This window comes from Acipenser ruthenus, chromosome 6 (assembly GCF_902713425.1).
Source record: "Acipenser ruthenus chromosome 6, fAciRut3.2 maternal haplotype, whole genome shotgun sequence".
NCBI classification, from domain to species: domain Eukaryota; kingdom Metazoa; phylum Chordata; class Actinopteri; order Acipenseriformes; family Acipenseridae; genus Acipenser; species Acipenser ruthenus.
The window spans coordinates 51,158,113-51,180,114 of record NC_081194.1 but is presented as its reverse complement, the minus strand read 5'-3'; the positions used below and the strand labels follow the sequence as shown (position 1 = coordinate 51,180,114).

Sequence of the window (22,002 nt, the reverse complement as noted above, 5' to 3'; positions counted from 1 at the left end):
AATATCTCTGAAAAGGGGGAATTAAAAATAATTTCTAGTTTAGCCATGGAAGAAAATGCATTCTTATATTATAAAGTGATAATATCAATGAGTCCTACACAAGTGTAACAATGGATATAATTATCAACATAGCTGTGTTTAGCATAGCACTATGCTTTTCCACCTATGAGTGATAAGAGATAAAAAAAAGAATGAGTTTTAGCTAAGATTAACATATGTTTAAAAATGCACTTGACACAGATATGATAGACTTAGGTTTTATAGCCTGCTAATCCCTATTTTGTGTTCAACTCAGAAACCTAAATTCACAAAAGGAGGATATCAAAGGCTTAATGTAGTAAACACACAGGCCACTACGACCAAAGAACACAACAGTGATTTATTCTTGATGGCTGCATTGGGTTTATAGAAAACTCTTTAAAAAAACAAACAAATATGTTTTTATTATACTTTACAATGGGGACACAGCCTGCTTTTTTCTGTCATTGTTATTCATTTACAAGTGACATTGCAGACTGCCCTTCTAGTTAACTTATAGCTACTAAATTGTTTTCTGTTATATATATTAATGATTTAATTGACATTTAAATGTACACAACTGTGTAACCACTAATGGCAAGTCATTGTAATTTAAAAGAGGAGCTAATAAAGATTTTTTTTTTATTTTAATTTAATTTCCGTTAGTATTCAGAGTGTATACACACTTCCACAGGACATTTTACAGTTGAACAGGAATGTTTTCAACATTGGTATTCATGATTGTAACACCTGATCACAACTCTTGTACCTTAGTTTACCCTTGTATTTACTAATTAACTGTGCCTTGTTCTGTGTTTTGGTTGGGGTGGAAGAGAGAGGTTTTTTTGTTTGTTTGTTTTGTTTTTAGCTTTTGGTGGCATACGCATTGACTTCCTCTGATTAAATATTTCTTCGTTTAACATTTTTGCTTTGATACGTTAAAATTATTCCTTCTGTTCATAAGCCAAAGCACTCATCATCACCTTAGTTTGACTAAAGATTTAAGCTGAAGTACGTGAGCAGCATGGAAAACATTTCCTGCTTAGAAACACAAACAGCCAGCACAGCTTTAAGTATATTATCAGGCAAGTTCTTTCAGAACCGTATTGCTAAAGAAGCTTAACATTAATTATTGTAACTTTGGGAAGATTACATCCACACCAGCCTTGTAAGAAGCAGCATACACTTCTTGACCTCCTATGCTAGAGCTTAAAGACACAAGAATGGCATTTTACCAACTTTAATGGGATAACCAGTATAATCTTTCAACAGTAAGAGAAGAAAAAGTGTTTAGAGCATAATACCCTGCTGAATTCTGAAAGAGCCTGTCTCTGATGTCTGCTGCAATCAGCAATGCACAAGTATGCATTTTTGCATTCAAATTTACCCAGGTTTTGATAAAACAAACTCTGCCCTGCCTTACTGGCTTGCACCTTGGCTTCTAGCCTCAGCAACTCATTCTCCTTAAATAGCAAAAGCTTTCTGCAGACTTAATTAAAATTCCTTACCACTGACATTCCTTGTAGCGTCAGTGTCCAGCTGAAAGAGTGGGAGGTGCAAATTTAAAGTTGTGCAGGCCAACTTTGCATTCCTTTTTGAAATCATATATTGGTGAATTACCAGTAGACTGTAATTGGAGAATTTGCCAACTGTTTTGACTGCAGCACATATATATATATATGATTACTTTGGAATTTTTGTTTATATGTTTTGAACAAAGTATAAAAAAAAACATCACACAAGGTCGCAAGCATTTGTTTATTGCATACAGTATGTATCTATAATATAAAGTGTTACAGATTGTATTTCCTTTTCACAAGTTACCTTTCCATTGTTATGTCCAATAATAGGATGTGCACATACAAGTACGTGTGATGTGGTTCTGCTTCTGTACTCATAATGGCACCTTGCATCATTTGGCAATTAATCTCTAAAACCAGTTAAATGTTGGAGAAGCAAAACAATTTAATTAGTTAACCTGTAAGGACTCCCCCCTCCCCCAGATGATATGCAGCAGTTTTCGGCTTGGTGTCAGGCTTTCAAACATTCTTAAACAGTCGGATGAAAGGGGATTTTTAGGAAGATTACGGGATGCGATCCTCTAGGCATTGTCTGAGAATCTTGAGATAAAATGTATTGGATGAAAAATATGGTGGAGAAAGCGTTACATTAAAATGTATATATTTTTAGTAACTGGCCACAACATTACAAGGTGCAGTGCAATTGCTTTCTTGGTTATCTTAAGCCTGTATTCTTTTAAATTGTTGATTTTGAACTTTGGTTAAACGTCCACACATGCTGTATGGTAGAAGCGATTGATACAGCAGATTACCATTTTGAAAAGGAACAATGCCTATGCTTATTATAATCCTCCTTTTATTTAACTATCCCAGGGTGTCATTGCCTTTTCATCTAGAAGCATTTGACATTGATTTAGTAAAACAAGGCAACAAATAGAATGGAATCGAAATATACTTTCTTTTATTTTTATCTTTTATCTACTAAAAAACAAATAATTAGAAAAAACTCCTTGAGGTCACATGCTGCAAATTACTTTTTAATACATATAAGTTTATTTATTCAAGATGTAGTAAATTATTATCTATACTTTTTTAACCATTTTTTATAAAAATATCTGGTCTTGAAATGCGAAAAGAAAACAAATTATTTTCTTTATGTTGTTGATGAGATAAAAGTACTATGTGTAGTTTGCTGGGTGTTGTATATTTAGCATAATTGATGATTATTTAGTTTGCAATTTGTGTTCTAACAACGTAATTTAATTTTACCTGTGCAGTCAATTAACTGGCCTTTCAGATGCTAACTGATTAAGAATTGCTTAACAATTGACTGTAATGACTGTGGCATAGACAGTAATGGCCATATTCACTTGCAAAACATGCTATTCTGGCACTTTTGTGGTTGTTAAGTTGCTATTGTATTGGTGTGTTTTGGCTACAAACAGTCACCAATATGGTTGATCTGACACACAAAACCAGAAACATTTACTCAGTTTATTACAGTTGGCAAGTGGGTGACTTTGTACTGTTAATCATTTTCCAATGCAAACCTTCATCTAGTTTTTGAGATGATGGGGGTGGTGAGGATCAGAAATTGAATGCCTAATCAATTTGAACTGTGTCACTTCCTTTGCAAGAAGGTTTAAATGCAGCCAATCATCCTTAGAAACACTGAGAGTTTTCCAGATCCCTGCTAGAAACTAATGTTGTTAGCATGCCCATTATTACATCAGATTAATTCATTAAGCAAATTCAATTATAACCTTGTTGGCCTTCTTGAAATGCGTGTAATATGACACTGGGTAAATTTGTTATAACACACGACCTGGGGAGATGACAGCCAGCAGCTAATGGAGGAGGTGGAGAAAATTATGCAAAGAAAATTGGGACTGTCAACAGACTTTGGCACCTCCATTTGTAAGAGTTTCTTGTGATGAGTTTTTGCTGTTGTTTTACATCAGTGAGCACCAATGGCTGCAATTTATTGAGGTTCTGCATAAACCATGAAAGCTTCAAAGAGTTTTAAAATCCTTGAATTTTTTAAAGGCACAATATTGGATTTTGTCGTATGAACTGCAAAAAAAAAAAAAATACAAAAATGTTGTTTTATTTATTTGCTTATACATAATGTATCCAGGCATTCAGTTATTCTTTTGTTCAAAAAGTGTCTGCTGCCCTGGTTAACATACCTTGTTCACAGGTATGTGTTTATTTTTATTTTTATTTTTTTTTACGGGGGGGGGGGGGGGTGATGGTAGTCCTATGCAAGTCTCATTTCTCTATTTAGATATGTAACACGGTACAATTGACTGTCGCAATGGGCTTCTTGTGTGATGACTGAGATAAAGTGATTAATAGTAAGGGACCATTTTGTTAAAGGCAAAAGTTTAATGTGATAGGAGTACATATTCATACAACTAGAAATCACATGTTTCATCATGCAAGAACTATTTAGTGGACTACAGCTATTTGGTTCTCTAAACATGTGTCACAATGCCCAGCCTCTATTTTGATACAATATATCATGTAAAGGAAGTATCACAACTCATCAATACACAATGAATGGTAGCACCCTAATTGATTTTCACTTTGGAATCAAGTAGTTTATAAAACAAAAGATAATCGGTATACAATTTGTACTTGTACCTTCTATCACTAATTTATAAAGCTTCCTCTATTTAATTTAGAGACATTGCAAGTTGTGTATTAGCACAAACATCACAATTTCCCCCACTTAAAAATAAACCTACATTCCCTACATTACTGTGATTTCATACCCTAGATGTTTTATGTGTGTTGATGGAAAGTCACACCCTTGCTTGAGATGCTAAAACACACGTAGAGATTGCTCTATTGTTATGTAGCCAGGACAAAAAAGGAGGGCTGTAAGGTGAAAACAAGTGTCAACTTTGGGATCAGTTTAATTCATTTCCAAGTGGTTCTTTACGAAGGCAGTTGATGCTAACAGCAACTTCTTTGTGGTCCTTTAACTATAATAAAGGCGTTGAGGACAGTAAGAGTGTTATGTATGTGTGATACAAAACATTGCTATTTATTGAATACTAAGCACTCCCCGTGTACAACAGTTTATCCAAGAAATCCTTCAATCCTCTGCATTATTTACATTAGTCATTGGATTTAATGAAGAGATAAATCACAATAAATAAATGTATACGTGGTCTATTAGAAATTAAGTGCCTGACTCTGTCACTGTATCCTCATGGTTTTTTTTTTTTTTAAATGTAAGTTGTTGTATTGGAGTTATGTGTTAAGGCTTAACAGTTTAGGTGAAGATGTGTTTTTACAGCTTGAATTAAAAAAAAAATGATGCTTTCAATTGATTTAATACATACTGTTGTTACTGGTCATGTGGTTGTGGTGATAGGTTTTGGGACAAGCACTAGCTGACACAGGAATGTGTTCATTGAGTTTTCTTTTCACTTTCAGAATCTACTTTTTTTTAAAATATATATCTAAGCAGCTTAACATGCAGCAGCAACCCAATGGTGTCTAATCAGAGTCCTGACATGATGCATTGTAACTGTATGCAAATCTATTTACTTTGGAATGGGGCTTGGGTTCTTCAACTGTGGCAACAAAGTTGAAAACTGGGGCCAACAAATAAATGAAAGTTTGTCTAAATCCATCAGATAATAGAGGCAGTGTTAAGACTAACCATAGTGCTGAGCTAAACAGGGGGATTACTCCTGGGTTTTGCATCAGTTGTTTTCTGCTGGGTGGCCTCACTTGTCAAAAAAAAAAAAAAGCCAGTTTAACGGGAGAACATTCACATGGCACATTGAGAAAGGAGTGCACTTAATTCCATCAAAGCTCAGAAATCAGTCATTAATTTATTCTAACCCTCAATTGTTGGTCATTTCTGAAACATCTGGTCCTAAAGTCCTTAGAAGCCAAACAGAAGTAGAATGCAAGCACTTTCCATAGCTAAAACTGGAAAAATATGGGAAGGGCATCTGTGAATTATTTTGATCCCTGGTTTGCCTTTTAAATGTAATTTCAATTTAATAAAAAGACTTATTTAAAAAAACACCCATGTCAGGTCATATTTGTTACTATTGAATTGAATCACGGTATAAATAAAAATTTAGCATCTACCCTGACTACAGATCAACCAGCCATATTCAAATTCTAATTAAAAAAAAAAAAAAAAATATGTAAAACCAGTAACTGATAAGTCCTGAATTTCAGTGTTTTAAAGGGCATATACCTTCCATGTGGTTGGTTACTTTATAGAAAGCAGCCGCTAAAGTAAAAAAAATTGCTAAACCTAATTTTTATTTGTGAAATGCAACTCAAGTGTGGTCTCAGAGTTATAGGTCATTTCCAATTCCGATCGTATTTTGATTGTGATGGGAAATTGCTGATTCGTTCACTTGTTTATATGTATGTGGTCAATTTAATCACCATTGCTGTGCACTTTGCCATTATGGTGTATATTTATTTATTTTCCCCTCCCTAACAAGATCTTGAGTAAACTAGATTATCTAAAAAAAGGCATTCCCATTTTATGCGTACTGAAGAGGTCTTTGCAGACATCCTGTTTAAAAAAAAAAAAAGAAAAGGTTTGGTCCCGCAGACACGTGCAAAGTATCATCAGTTTAGGGGAGATGATTGGAAAAATGTCGTTACACAGCTTGTGAAATGTAATGTTTGAAACAGTGCTTTTGAGAAGGAGCAGATTATGACTTGCATGGTGACTCCTTCCAGCTCTCTGGGAAATGAGCTGTTGACATTCTTTCGGGTCATCATCCAAGATAGGAGGCCAACCACAAGGATTTAGCAGATAAATCCATCCAGCAAGACCTTCATCCATTTCACTGCTACTTGGAAAGGTTGATGCCGGATAGCGAAGCATAAATGTAGCCTTTTTCTGGTTCATCAAAGAAAATAAAATATATATATTTTTTCTTTTTTTGCTCATTTTGCTCAACTTCCCAATGTTTCGGTATGTTTATATTTTCTTTTATTTAAAAAATCTAAGGAAAAAAATGAAATGGTCCAAATATTAACTTGTATCTTACCCCATGTCTGCCTGGGGCAAGTAATTATTTCTGTACCCTCAATACATAAACAAATCTTTTCTATCTGTTGGTCTAATTGTGCTTATTGGTTCCCAATGCCAATTAGGTCCCATCAAGAAAGAACTTGCCCATTTGTTTTTTGTTTGTTTTTATTTTTTTATTTTTTAACTGTGGAAATGGTTAATCAATTCACATTGACTTCACTCCTTAAACGTTAAAAAATAAAACCAACTACAAATACATTTTCCCAGTGCAGCTGGGCAATGTCCTGCTTTCCTGCCTTGTATCTGTCATTGATTTGTTCAATGATACTTTAAACCTGTCCCAACTACTGAGTGACAGCACATTCCTACATTTCTATTGGAGACTCCACTTGCGAGATTTTAAATAAGATTACAATTAGGAATGGAGGGTTGTTAGCAGGATTTAAAGCTGTATTACAGTTAAGATACAGAGGATTTAAAACAGAATTGCAAATTGTGGCAAAATGCCTACACACAAAAACCCCAGAAAAATGTGCCCGTGACCATAAGGATTTCATTGTGGAAGACAGCAAAGGAAAAAAGGTACAGCTCAAGTGTGCAAGTAGTATCAAGTTACTACTATACATATTTTGACAGCAAAGAAATGCTCAAGCATTTTGGAAAGTAACCGAAAACACTAATATCTTACAGTATATCAAAAACGAAAGCCCCGAAAAAAACGATTTACATAAAACTCGAAGCTAAAAATAAGCACCGAAAAATAAAATGAATAAACACAGAAAACCAGAAGCCATATATATATATATATATATATATATATATATATATATATATATATATATATATAAATGTGATCCAGGATTGAGTTGTATTGCAGTCTAAATATACAGGGACATTTTTTTCCATAATTCTCTGTGCAACCTGGGGCTAGCAAATACCCTGCTGCGCTGAAAACCCCGAGAAAAGACAAAGGCACAATGAAATAGAGAGCTTACCACCAGCAGCTTTCAGAAAATGGTAAAGTAGGCAAACTATACATCGCTGCCACTCCAATTTTGTCAGAATGCTAATGAGCCTGCTCTGATCTTTACTCAGCTTCCCGTGTTTTCTACATCTTCAAGGACCACATGGCGCTAGCAAAATAAAGACAACTAAATGAGAATTTCTGACGCTTTTTGTGTTGGGGCTTGATGCTTTTCAGTTGGCTCGCTCATTGAATATTCTCGACTAAAAAGAGTGCAACAGGGGGTTGGATATGAACTTTTAAAAGGGTAAAATTTGTACAAAAAGTAAATTAGTGTGACAAGGGAAATATGAGAAATTTCTGATTAATTTCCACTCCATAATATCAATGACACCTTTTTGGTTCCACTCACAGTTGTCCAACAAGAGACACTGATAAAAGGTGAATGAAGTCTGTGTTCCCAGTGAATGTTTAGTGCTCCTTTTAATAGCAACTTTCTGCATAAAAGGCACCAGGAAGTACTCGGCATTAGCAGTTTAGATCACTAGTTAATAGGATGATGTCTTTTAGCTTTTGTTACAAGATTATTAGCTAGGATAGGTTTCTGTTCTCATCGTTGCAAGGTTTGGAGTGCCTGTTGAAGACAAGTGCTAAAATACTGGTTTCTCTGTATTGTATTGTATTGTATTGTATTATTTTGTATGTATGTATGGTAAAAGCCTTTTAATGCAACACCTTTTACTGCTTTACCAGGTGATTTTGTCATTGATCTCTCATCTGCCCCTCTAGCTGTATTAATTACTTCAAGTGTTCTGCTTTTAACAAGGTCCCTGATTTTGCCTCTATACTCATCACAGTAAAACAACCTGTAATAGGTTTCACTGTTGTTAAACAGTAAAAAGACAGACATTCACCTGTTTTGTGTTGAGAGCTTTTTCTGACTATGATTTCATTTGGAATGAAGTTGCGGCAAGTTAGTGCACAATGTAATTCACCCGGCTTAAATAGTTTAATATCCTCCATAAAGAGGAAATATGTGCTTCATGACTTGCTTTTGTTGAGGTTTTATTGAAACCTTGTGCAGCTGTTGAATTCATGCTTTCTGAAAGCTTTTTTTAAGGCATGATAAGGAACACGGTTTTCTGTGGATCTTTAGGTGTCTTTTTTGTTTTAGTTAAACTTGAGATACAGTGATTATTTAAAGCATATTTTTTCAGTTAAAATTTTTTGACATTTGACATTGTCTAGGAAACCAAATAACCGATTTTCAATGCAAAAAAGCATTTATGCTTTTTTTTGTTGATTTATTTATTATTCGAATTTCCTGTAGTATCTGTGATGCTAAAATCAATAAAACTGCAGGCATAGAGGCAAGCAGGGTGTAATGAAATTAACACTTGGATTAAAAAAAGGAAATCTGTTATCAGATTCTTGTTTGCTTTAGCCAGCATTATTAGCTGGATGTTGTTATCCTCTTGCTTCTGGGGAGTGTGGTGTTTACTGAAGGGTATTTGTGCACTGCGAAGAAGCGCTGTAAAAATGTATTTATCTTCCCGGGTTATAACGATATGTTCTCACAAAATACACATTCGGACAATTACATGAAAGGATCTGCGATAACTGTGTATGTATAGTCAGCCTGCATCCATTTAAGGAGCACCTCAGAAATCCTGTTTTGTTTGCCAATGTCATGAAATACTTGAAGGAATGTGTATTTAATTCTGTTTTAACCTGTCACTCAAAACCTTTTAAATAGGAAAAAAAAAAAAAATTAAATAATTAAAAAAAAAAAACAACCTCTAATTCAATGTTTAAATGTGTCCTTAATCATTTTATAATAAAAATGTGGAAACTAAATTGAGTCATGTAGACATTTTCAATATTTTTATACCTACATTTTGCATTAATTAGAACAAAAAGAACATATCCTTGAACTCATCTATTGGACAGATTTAATTATTTGCTTTGTTTCAATATTCCGCTATTAAAAATACCATGTTATTGATAAGTTGTTATTTGACACTGGTTTTTGTAGTATTTCAGTTTGTGCTTCACTTAACCCAAGGACAATAGAACTTAGTTATTTCAAAGCCTTGCTATGGAGGTGAAGTTACATGTGATTGAGACAGTGGTTCACCAGGTTAAGTTAAACCAGAGAAAAATGTGTTGCGACCATTTTAGACCAGCGACTGCCCTTAAACAACAATACAGAGTGCTTTATCCTCAGCTTAGGTATTGTAACAGAAGCTAAACTACCTTTTCTAGCAGGAATAGAATACAGCCTGCTTTTCTTCCACGCTAACAAGACTACTCCACACCACAGCCCACTCTAAGTAATTAAATCAATCCTTTGTACTTACCGTATTCTCCTCTAGTGACAGTACTAGATCTGATTATATGCTTCATGCATATTCAAAGTATGGCAGTGACAGCTCTTTAATGAGCTCTTACTTAATCAGCAGGAACAATGTTCATCTTGTTCTTTTTTCCTCAAGACATTAGAGCAATGAACAGTTGGGCTAAAATGAAGCATGCAGCATTCTTCTGAAAATATATAGCATGTTCAGAAGTGAATGGGAAGCATGGGAAGTTGCATTCTGCCCCTTAAAAGTCTGGTGCACAAATTGGATTACTGGCATTGGATTAAACAGCAAAAGGTTGGATAAGAAATTTAAAAAGCTTGCTGTGGTCACAGGGTTTAATATTATTTTGGTTTGTTTTTGATTAAAGAAACCCAGGTCTTGAAAATCAGGACTAATTTGTAATGGTCCTTCGTTTAGTGCCATTAAAAGGTGTTTTTTTTTATTTTTTATTATTTAATCAAAAACTGAGAATGTACTCATTGAAAGGGTGAAACAATTATAATATTTGTCAACTGTGAGATATCTAGCTTAGTTTATTTCTAAATATATTAATAAGCACTAAACAAAAAGGTGATATAACATTAACTGCAATTATGATTCAGAATAAATAAATGTATTGCCAATTTACTCTATTATTATTAAATTTTTTTAAAATTATGCAGGAATATGCATAAAAAAAATACAATTTCAACAAAATCTATCGCAGAATGGCTGTTGGAGGCGCTACAGACATGCTGAGCTTTTTATGGTAAACCTGCATTTTAAAAAGAAGAAGAAAAAAACCTTTCCACCAGGAATATACAGTAGATTTATGTCCATGGTTTATATTTTTGTTTGAATGCAGCAGTGGCCAAGATCGCTATCTTAATCTTGTTGTTGGCCATTGAGGCTTACTTACATACTAGTGTACTTGCCTGGCCTGCAGGCTATTTGAACTGTTTCCTTCCCTTGCTGTGGCTCTTCAAATTAAAAACTGGGAGACAGTATGTTTGCCCATTCTTTGGGTTTACATACTGGTGGAGACTATAGGGGCTATCTTTCGAACTGTGATGCATACAAAGTTGTTTGGAATTGGAGCTGGTGTATTTTGGTTTAGGCCACAATAAATTAAACACAATTACTGGTTAAATACAGGGGCAACAATAATTTGTTCTGTTAGAGCACACTGTTTTATAGTCCAGCATGTCTTGCTTTAAAGTTAACTACCATAATCCCAAGATGATCCCAAATCCTAACGTTAGTATTAAAATTACAGGCATATGTCACTTCCCTGATTAGAACAGGTTTTCCTACTGGACAATCGACTTTTTTTTCTGAATGACAAGCTTTTTTTCTTCTCAAGTTTTGTAGCTTGCTTTTACTACTTTTGTCACAGCCCACGGATTTGTGATATTCGTATCCGCCTCGCATGATCAGCGGTGAGCTATCATATGGTCTGAAAGTGAACTGCAACTGCTGCTGTATTTAAATCCCAAAAATCTAAAGGAGCTGGAATAATCACGTATTTGGTATTGTGAATTAATCTGTACAATTTTTTTGAAATTGTTATTTTGTAATTGTTGCAGTTTATCACTCAGTAGTGTTACATGTCAATATCAAAGTAAATATATAATAATTATTATTTACCTTTATCTATAATATAACTGACTTGAACTATGTTTGTGTACATTCGCTGTACATTTTAGGATATGTAAACTAAAATTGGGTTGCAAGCTATGCTGCTTATTTGTAACCATAATGTGCTTACTTTTTTGTACCAGTTGCCTAACTTAGTTCCTTGGCATCATTTATATTATGAAACTAGATAGTAATATTCTGGTAACTCTCAATACAGGGTTAACGGTATGGTTTTATTTAGACAATTTTTCCAGTAGCAGAGGTGTGGAATTTTTTAAACAAATTTCTTGTCCAAGGGACAAAATGCTAGAAAAATCTACTTGTCCTCTCCCCGCTGCACAAAACACAAACAAAAAAAGCTGAAAATAACTTGTAGACCTTGCTTGTTTAACAGTGAACACAGTCAATCAATTAGTGATTTAATAAACATGTTTGCTTTAAATGCAAGATAGAAAGTGTCAGTGGCAGCAGTATCACTGGCACTAGCTTTACAAAGACTCTGAGACATAGTTAAAACTACAGTTATTTCCTAATGATTTATTTAAACATGATCTGTTATTATCCAGCACACTTGCCTCACACAGATTTTTTTTATTTTTATTATTGTGCAGCTGCCTTAGTTTCAGGAATAACGGCAAGTTGTGATGCCGTATTATAATAAACCATGCAGCCTTATAAAGACACATGGGACTACGAACCATTCGCATTACTGACTGTGTGTAGTTTTTATAGGGCACAGTATTAAAATGATTTGTCTCAATTGGAGCACCCCTGAGTTATATTTTTATGTCTATGGGAGCACCAGTTTGGCATAGAAATATATGATCAGATAAAATGCCAGAATACGTGGCCTATAAAATGTGTATTTTCTTCACTAGGCTTCCGAATGATAGATAGGTCATCAATTAAATAAAAATGACAATTCTTTTCAGTATATTGATGTTAGTAAATGGGACCTGTCTTTCTACAACAGGTTAACCCCTAGGCTAGCTTTTTTCACATCTCCTGCCAGAAAAAAAATGAAAAAAGAAAGCGAGATGAAATGCCCTGACGACAATTGTTTGCATAATTTCTGTCAATTTAAATTATAACATTTATCATGATATCTACGGTAAACGCACAAAAGTACTCTAATTACTCAGAATTAGTGTTTTTTAAAAGTCAGTAAAATTACAATATGTAAATATGTAACTTATTTTAAAACATGGATTTCTTTATTTATTTTTTTACAGTGCAAAATGCAAAAACACACACAACAGTTTTTATTATGTTATTTGTTCTTAGAGCTGGCTGTCAAACTTTAATGGGCTCCTACTGTAGACAAAAGCAATGTAAATTAGTAATAATATCATTGAATTTGTTTAGTTTATTTGTTACTGTGTGTATGACTGAGGGTTTGTGAATGAAATCGATATGTATATGTGAGTATATAGTTTTGGTTTGAGGTTTAGAGGTACGCATTTTTTTATATTTGTGTGTATGTGCTAGACTTCCGCAATTTCAGAAACTTGTGTGGTTCCCAGGAAATCTACCTGGAGTGGTTTTCTAGCAACAGAACAAACATAGTGACAGAATGTAACAAATTAAAAAAATAATAATAATGTATTATGCCTTTAATATTTTCCATGATTTAAAACCATAGCTATATGTCTGTCAACACTTGGGAGTTCCTTATTGATACAAAGCAGCAATTAAGCCTCTGGGGAAAATTTAGGTTTTGAGGCTCTTTGTTAGTTGCACTTTAAGTGTTTATATGACATGTATTGTATTAAAGTTTAAAGGTATTAAAATTGTGTTGTTACAGTCACGCTGAATTATACAGAAGTACTGTCTTTGCTAGCTGCGTTTAGAATTGTGTGCCTTCTTGTACAAATACAGTAACCTGAGCTTATATCTTGTGATAGCTTGTGGTGTCTTCTATTACGTATATAACATTTGGCAATAGAAACATATCTGGCAGTGTTTCCAAGTTGTATCTCTGTTAGGATGTTTAAACAAAGCTTTGCTTTTTATTTTTTAATTTTGTTGTTTTTTTGTGTTTTCAGGCAACAATAAAGAGGAGGAAGACGCCATGATGCAGGAATGGTTTATGTTGGTAAACAAAAAAAACGCTTTGATCCGAAGACAGAATCAGCTTTCTCTCCTGTGAGTTCTGACTTTCTGAAATGGTGTGACAAAGCCAATTTTAAATTCTTTCATAAATGAGGGTTCTGCTTTAAATAGTACAAAAGTTTCCTAAGGTTAAGAGTGTTAATAGACTATTCTATTTAATATACTGTGTGTGTATATATATATATATATATATATATATATATATATATATATATAATCATTTGGAACAGCCTTAAACTTTTTTATTATAAGTCAATTATTATAAGTCCTGATTTGTGATTTATCTTTTCATTCAGAAACTGGAGGCCAAATTACAGCATAATCAGTACAAGTTAACTTCTTTTTTTTTCTTTCTTTTTCTTTTATTTTTTGACATTAGCGGTTTGGGGTTGTGTATCATGTATTTTGAAGTAGATTAATGTTAGGAGAAAGGGTGGTGGTGAGTCCTTAAATCAATCTTTATTAAAGGTTTCTTTAAGTGTTTAATGATTTAGTAATTAACATATTGATGAACTTTTACAACTTGCCTAGGGAAAAAGAACATGATCTTGAGAGACGGTTTGAGCTGCTGAACCGGGAGTTGAGAGCGATGCTTGCAATCGAAGGTAAGAGACATAAAATACTGGTGCTTTTTAAGAATTATATATATATATATATATATATATATATATATATATATATATATATATATATATATATATAAGTAATAAATGTATGTGGTTTTGTTCCTAAACCTGCATTTCTCTTTAGTTATTTTTTCCATATTAAAATTGTATTCTATTATATATATATATATATATATATATATATATATATACACATATATACATATACACAGAGAGAGATACAGTGCTCCCTCGCTGTAACGTGGGGGGTGGGGGGACGACACAATATGAGTGTTATAACCGAAGAGCGTTCTAAACGGGGGAGGGAGTAGGGGGCGCCGCGGGACACATAACAACACACATCTAACTAAAATACAAAATAAAATAACTCCCTCTCTATAATGCACATATAGTGAAGCAAAAATGTAACTTTCTGTGAATTAACAGTGCATAAAGCACCATGTAATCAACGCTATATTTTTTACAAAAAAAAAAAGGCAACATTCCCACTCATTTTAATTAGTAGTTTTAAACTATAAATAGCCTGGCTAAAACGGCGGTCGGGAGTTCAGTTTGAAGCGACAGAAAAGCAAACCAAGTGTGAGAAGGAGAGCAGGTCGGGAGAGGGGAAGAGGGAATGGACTTGCCCCAGGTTCGGCTGCCGGAGCGGGGCTGAAGTGAAGTGTCTCGTCTCCCGAGAAAGCTGCAGCTCCTCTCGCAGCAAAAAAGTAAATACTTTAGGGAAGATAACCACATAATAGGCCTAATATTTATTTAGTTATAAAACGAATGCTGAATGAGATGTCTGTGTTATAAAGTGCCAGCGCAGCTTTTCTTCAGTTCACATACTGTATGAAAAGGAAGAGACAGAAACGGAAGGTAGACTGAGAAGTTGTTTACTGTATTTACAGTAGAAATATTGCATGAATCACTAGTATAGGGAATTGGGGGACATGCTGTAGGAGCGTTATCCGAGGTGTGTTATAATCGAGGGCCTTCTAGCGAGGGAGCACTTTGTGTGTATAGGTGTGTGTTTGTGTGTGTGTGTGTGTGTGTGTGTGTGTATATATATATAGAAGACAGGGAGACAAAACCCTTTGTGTTGTATGCTTAAGTTTAATCCTTTTGACTGTGTCCTCTTTTGCAAAATGAACCTTTTACAATCAATGCTAATTGATTTTGCTATTCCATTTTGACCTCTTAACCCTTTTGCTGGCCATGGTAATTTCTTTCTTCACCTGATAAGGTGCCTGATCCATGGTAAATCAATTTGAATTAGTCTGGCAACGCCACTGATGGCAAAACTAAAGGGGAAAAAGGAAGCATATATTGTTTGTTTTGTTTGTGACATCCATCGGCATGCCTTTATTTATTTATTTATTTATTAAATTGTACACTCCAAATATAGGTGGTGTTTAATTTTCTCTTAATAAGTTATTTCCTATTGTATAGGACGTGTCAACCACACGAATTTAAATAATCATGAGAAGACAGATAAGAGCTACAGTAGGTAGCGTGTCTTTTTCCGTCTGATTTGGTCAAACTGCCTCTAAAACTCGTTTTTGAAAGGTCACTGAATGGCTATATTAAGACTCAATCTGGGTTGTGTTAACTTTCTCAAGTCCTTTGAGTCAGTGTAGACTGCATACATTTGTGCAAGCGGCCGTGTTATTCTAGACTGTTGCACTTCAACTTGTTGAGTTTATTGAATATAACTTATCTGCCTCTTTTTTTAAAAGGGCACTTAACATTCAAAGGTAGGGCTTTCTTCTAAGAGACAGATAGTTCTGACCCAGTGATGAGGGAAGAGTGCACATCATTTCTTATTTAGTGCTCCAACAGGTCCATTCATGACTGTGCAATACAGACAGGTAATTGCTGATTTGCTTGGCCAGTTGATGACAGAGAAACATAGGCTTCTGAAGTGATCATGCAGAGACCCACTGATGGAAGGTGAAGGCAGTTTTATCAGACATGGGCCGGGCTTGACCTGTTAGGGTAGCTTGTGTTTGGACAGTCCGAGTACCAATTTGTAAACCACTGTGTTGTTTTGTGATGTGTGGACAGTTTTCATGTGGCCAGTTGATAAAAAGCCATGTGTGGACAGTTGAGGGACTGTAGTAGAAAGGTTGGGGTGTGGGGAGAAGAGCTAGATAAGATTTGGTTTAAAGATAGAACGAGCTCTGTCGAAATAAATCTTATGGAGTCACTGGCTTCCATCTTCAGTGAAAGGCTGTGACCCACTCAGTACAATGTAGTGTGAATAATCGAATCATACATCTTGATCAATTAAATACATTTTTTTTGACAAAAAAAAAAAAAAAAAAGAATAAAAAAAAAGATTGTGATTGTGAATTCTGGTAAAGGTCTTAACTTTTATTAACTGATTATAGAAGTGGAAAGAAATGATCGTGAATTTCTGCATGTTATCAGTGAATTTACAGCAGTGCTAACTGGTGTGGTAGCGCTGTTGTTTGTCCTTCCGTATTTAATGTTTGCTTAAAAAAGCTGCTCTGGTTTAGTTCTACACACCCAGGGGTGGTCTTTAGAACATGTTTTTTTTTTTTTTTTTTTTCTCCCACAAAAATGGATCTTTTTTTCAGGATTTTATACGACTTGATTCACTCCTGGTTTGTATTTGAAAGAGGATGCTCTTCTAAAGGGATTTATGCATAGGTTCACTATTTTTGTAGTTACGGTTTATATGATAAGCTTTTTTTTATATATTTAAAATCAATATGTAATCCTGTGGAGGAGCTTATCCCCTAAAACCCCATTTGTAAATCTATTTTAGCTTTGTTACACAGCCCAGCCACAGTATTCCACAGATTGATTAGGTTCAGCTGTAGAATCCTATCAAATGGCCTGCTCTGATGATGTTGCAAACTCTTTCAGGATTGCTAGTTGACTGGAACTAAAGATAAGACTCGATTGCAATCCCCAGTGCACCCTGTGTTAATTTCCATTAAAGTACAGCCCCTAGTTTTATAGAAATCTTGATGGTTTACTAACAGACATTTAAACCCTTTAAAGAAAAAAAAAATGGTTTAAGGGTATGGGAACTTTTTTTCAGACACTTAAATACTGTGAAATAGTCCTAGAAAATCTGACAGAAAAAACTGATGGTGCATCTGTATTAATAGGACAGTTTTTACTAAAACCAAATCATTATTTTTCCTTTTTATTTGGAAAATGAGGAATTATGAAGAAAAAAATAACAATGTTAATACTAGCACTAAAAAGATGCTTAAGAACAGGTAGTATTTAATTCTAGCACTTGTGTAATGTTATTTTTTTTTTACGCTGTTCCCTTTTGTGGTCAGCCTGATTGTTTTACAACATTGCACTGTGTATTTGGAGACGCTACTTGGAATCTCGCCAATTATTGTCGTCTGATGTTGACCTGGCCTTTGTTCGGCAGGTAACCCTGTGTTCAAAAGTGAACCGTTCTTTAAGAAGTGCATTATACATTGCCGGTGACACAGTAACCTCAAGAGAAGGACCTGTTTTTAATGTACTTTTAATATTGTGGCTTGCAAGTAACTTCACTGTTTTTGTTACTGACTTCTTAAAGCAGGGCCGTAGCCAGCCATGAAAAATCACAGAGGCACTTGCCCATGCACCGTGTCACACCCCCCTATTATACTGCAGTTTACAAGATGCTTCCACTAGCGGTGTAGAATTGGAATATTAATAAGCTGGGTTCACTAAGCAGTGGGCTACCAAGAGAATTTATTATTCCTTATTATTAGGCTGATATAAACTTCTTTCTAATCAACATTATTACTTTGCCTCACCTTGTAAGTTGCTAATAAGCCTTGGTTTGACTGCTATGGTGGTGTGAACTGAGCGGTGTCGCTGTAGTCTGCAATGACAGTGAAAGATTTTGAAGCGCACAGAGGCTATAGATATCAGCGGGACTTGGGAATTAATGCATGCACACAACGAGGGATGACATGCAATTTATTTTGCGGCAAAACAACGTGTAACAGAGCCTAAATAAATAATCATTACTATGATTTTAACAGAGGGCCGTGCCTCATAGCTGGCTACGGCCTTGCTTAAAGTATTAAAGTTTGCATTTTATATTTATACTATCTATTTCCATTTTTAGCAAATCTGCGCTGGCATTGATATAGTCCAGCTTTTTTAATGAGTAAAATATATTTAAAATGCCATATTGCTGCCTGGTGGAACAACTAGTTTAATTTTGAGGGGACTGTCAAAGAATCTTCAATACAATATTCCCATATGTGTGTATTTTACTGCCTTCAAATTATTATATGGAGATGTATCACATTCTAAATTTGTAAATATAAACCACAACTCCCTGAAGAACTACTTGCTTGCATAAAGCTGAGTAGTTTGCTCTCTTGAATACATTTTGTGTTGGAGGGGGGTCATGGGGATTTGAACCAGCGCATTCTTGTGTGGCTTGTGAAGATTCACATGGTAACCATTGGTGTGCATTGTTAGGTTTATCTGAATAAGCACCAGCCATGTGAGTTTTAACGTGATTGCCCAGGGCAATGGAGAAAGAGAGGGAAGAGAGTAATCCAAAAGGATTGCACACACTCTTTGCTCTGAGTTTTTTTTGGGGGGGAGCGGTTGCTTTTTTAAGCTGGTGTCTGATTTCCCTCCTGGTCCTCATTTGTTCTGCTATGTCTCTCATCATCTACTGCTCCTTCTTTTCATTGTTTACCTTCCTAATGAGGTGGGCGGGAAGCCTGCCTTGTGATTGACAGCTGCATGCTCCCACTGTCTGCTGAGGAAGGGGAGCACTTTGGTTCTTGGCTCGGAGGTGTATGACAAAATATTCTTTTCAGATATGCAGCATTCTTTAAGAGTTTTTTGTTGGTGCCCTCCCCCCTCCTCTCTTGGCACTGTACTTTTGCCTCAAGTGGGGATTTTGCTGGGGCAACAGAACCAGGGCATAAGGACAATTAAAGTGAGGATTTGGACTTCTGCCTGACTCTTAATACATTTTTGTTCAGGCAGTAAACAGTAGTACTATTTTTAAAGAAGTAGTCGACATTACATGGCAAATTACTAAAAGTTCTGGTAGTATCAGCCCTCTAGAAAGGGCAGGTCCCTCCCATTTCCTGCAAGATCCTTAGTATTACATTTGCTGTATGACTCTCCATCAGCCATTTGAATGGCAACACATAGCTTACATTAAGTTTTTTTTTTTTTTGTGCGTGCTTGTGTGTGTGTGTCTATATATATATATATATATATATATATATATATATATATATATATATATATATGTGTGTGTGTGTGTGATTATTTGAAATACAATTCTGCCTAGTAAATGACTTAATATTGAAAACATATTAATTTTACTTTTCAAGTGACTTCAAAGAACCTGAGGTTAAATGAGTATTCAGATGATCTTTGAGGACAAACATATGGTGCCCAGCGTGAAATGTACCCAACTGTTGCAATTTGGCGGAATGAGAGACGTTTATCCCTATTTAATTGTTTTGCTTGTTTCGTAACAGATACAAATAGCCATGGCTTATTTCTCATTATTCATTATTTTAGCGAATGTGGTGGCCACCTTTTTTTTATCATCTTAATACTGTTTTTTTTTGTTTTTTTTGTTTTTTTTTTTTGGGGGGGGGGGGTAGGTTTATGATAATTAAGGACATTTTTCAGCTTTACTTCATTGATTGATCTATACATTGCAACACTATCAAGCACTTTGTTTTATAATTTTCGTGTTGTTGGTAAGAGCAGCTGTGACAGTGCTGTACCATAGCAGGTGGAGTCTGCATATTGCTGTGTGTTTCAAGGCATCTCATTCAAGAAAAGCAGATGCTTAATTCTTGTTTGCGATGCTCAAAGCACTAATGCATGAACTGGAAAAGACTTGTGTGTGAAAGTGTGTTTTTAAGTTGCAACACATATCCTGCATTTATTTGGTTCACAAAATGGCTTAATATTTATAACTTTGAGACTTTAAAATAGATACAATAAAAAAAAACAACAAAAAAAACATTTTTGGTAAAATTACCGATGTAACAAATGTGTTTTCTCACTTTGTGTTTCTCTTAGACTGGCAGAAAACTGAGGCTCAAAAGAGACGAGAGCAGCTTCTGCTGGATGAACTTGTTATTTTGGTTAACAAGCGAGATGCACTGGTCAGGGACTTAGATGCCCAGGAAAAACAGTAAGTTATGAGGTTCTGTCAAGGCAGAAATAAATTCATACACCTGAATAAGAAATTGATGTTTGTATTTTACTTTTTCTTACTATAACAAATCCTATATTGTATTTGGTGTTTAAATACCGGTAATATTGTTCTTAATTTGACATTTTATCAGTATGCTAAGTTTTGTCAGTTCATATTTACATTAGTCTTGATATACTTAGAATAAACTATTTATAGGCCTAAACAAGTTTATTGATATTAGCCATTCTTATTTGTATTTGTCTTAACAACAAAAAGCAATAAACCACTTTTAGAATTGCATTAGTATTTAATAAATGAAGGTTAATTCAAGATGCATGCTTTTAAAATGCGATTAAGAGACTTGCATTATTTGAAACATGTCACACTATATATATATATATATATATATAGATAGATAGATAGATAGATAGATAGATAGATAGATAGATAGATAGATAGATAGATAGATAATGTTATTTTTAACAATTAAGAACTTCTTGAAGATCAACTGCCTTAAATGTGTTGTAGTACACAGACTGTAAATACTAAAAGAACTGTGTTCTAATGTTTTCAGGGCAGAAGAGGAGGATGAGCATTTGGAAAGAACTCTGGAACAGAACAAAGGCAAAATGGCAAAAAAAGAAGAGAAATGTGTCATTCAGTAATTATCAACTCTGCAAAACCAATGCCATCGCTTGTCTTTATTATCGTGACTATTCAAAGATTTGAACCAAGTATGTGAACCTAGGTAATCACAGTTTGGTTCAGCATTGTGTAACATGTTCTGTCAGTGGTTTTAAATGGCCCCTTGTATGCATTACACCTGTTACTATTGAGTTCCAGGGGTTTTTATTTAACAAAAAAAATAGGTACGTTGTATGTACATTCAGTCATAAAAACTCAGTTGAAATGTATATGGTCATATAGAAATTCGGTCAAGTTGATTGCATATCCAGGATAATAAGTAATTATTATATGTGGTCAAGATATAGATTGTGAATCTGACCTAGAGGAGCTGAAGAGAAACATGTCATAAATATTATTTGTTTTTATTTATTTTTTTTAAAGTCACAACATTCAGTGTTGATTTTTAACTTTTTTTTTGCTTCAGTATTTTTTACCCCATAAAATAAGAATTGTTGTTCTAGTTAAAATCCTTAGAATTGTTTTAACTTCCTTGCTGTAATTATTAAAAGTATACAGCTATTGAAAGACATTAAAAGACTACAAACCAAAAATGCAACGGCCATGTTGTATGTGATTACCAATGCTGGTGTGAACTATGGGGGCTGAGAAACTTGCAACAGTTTTCTTTAAAATAAAGTAAAAAGGACACCATGTCAGAAATAATTATTTATTACAGTGTTTCCATACTTGAGCTACATGTAAAGTAATTGTAACATCTTTATCATGTACATTTGCTTAAGGACTTTTGTTAATATTTATTGTATACTAAAAAAAAAAGTTTTCATGTGCAAATATCCATGGCAAAAGTTTTACATCTGGTGCAGCTGTATTTGTGTGGAAACAGTTATCTGTTTATTTATTCCAGTGTCATATAATGAGTCATTAATAAAATCGAAATACTTTCCTACTGCA

General features: G+C 34.5%; 1 protein-coding gene across 14 annotated transcripts in view; it reads left to right on the top strand.

Moving 5' to 3' along the window:
- Positions 1-22,002, top strand: part of ehbp1 (EH domain binding protein 1) — a 157,553-nt gene extending 135,551 nt beyond the window's left edge. For all 14 annotated transcript variants that reach the window (XM_034921689.2, XM_034921688.2, XM_034921697.2 and 11 more), the window contains 4 exons: positions 13,554-13,653; positions 14,152-14,225; positions 20,286-20,400; positions 20,978-22,002. In XM_034921689.2, the coding sequence (XP_034777580.2) occupies positions 13,554-13,653; positions 14,152-14,225; positions 20,286-20,400; positions 20,978-21,068 (380 nt within the window). In that variant the 3' untranslated portion in view covers positions 21,069-22,002. The remainder of the gene's footprint in view (positions 1-13,553; positions 13,654-14,151; positions 14,226-20,285; positions 20,401-20,977) is intronic.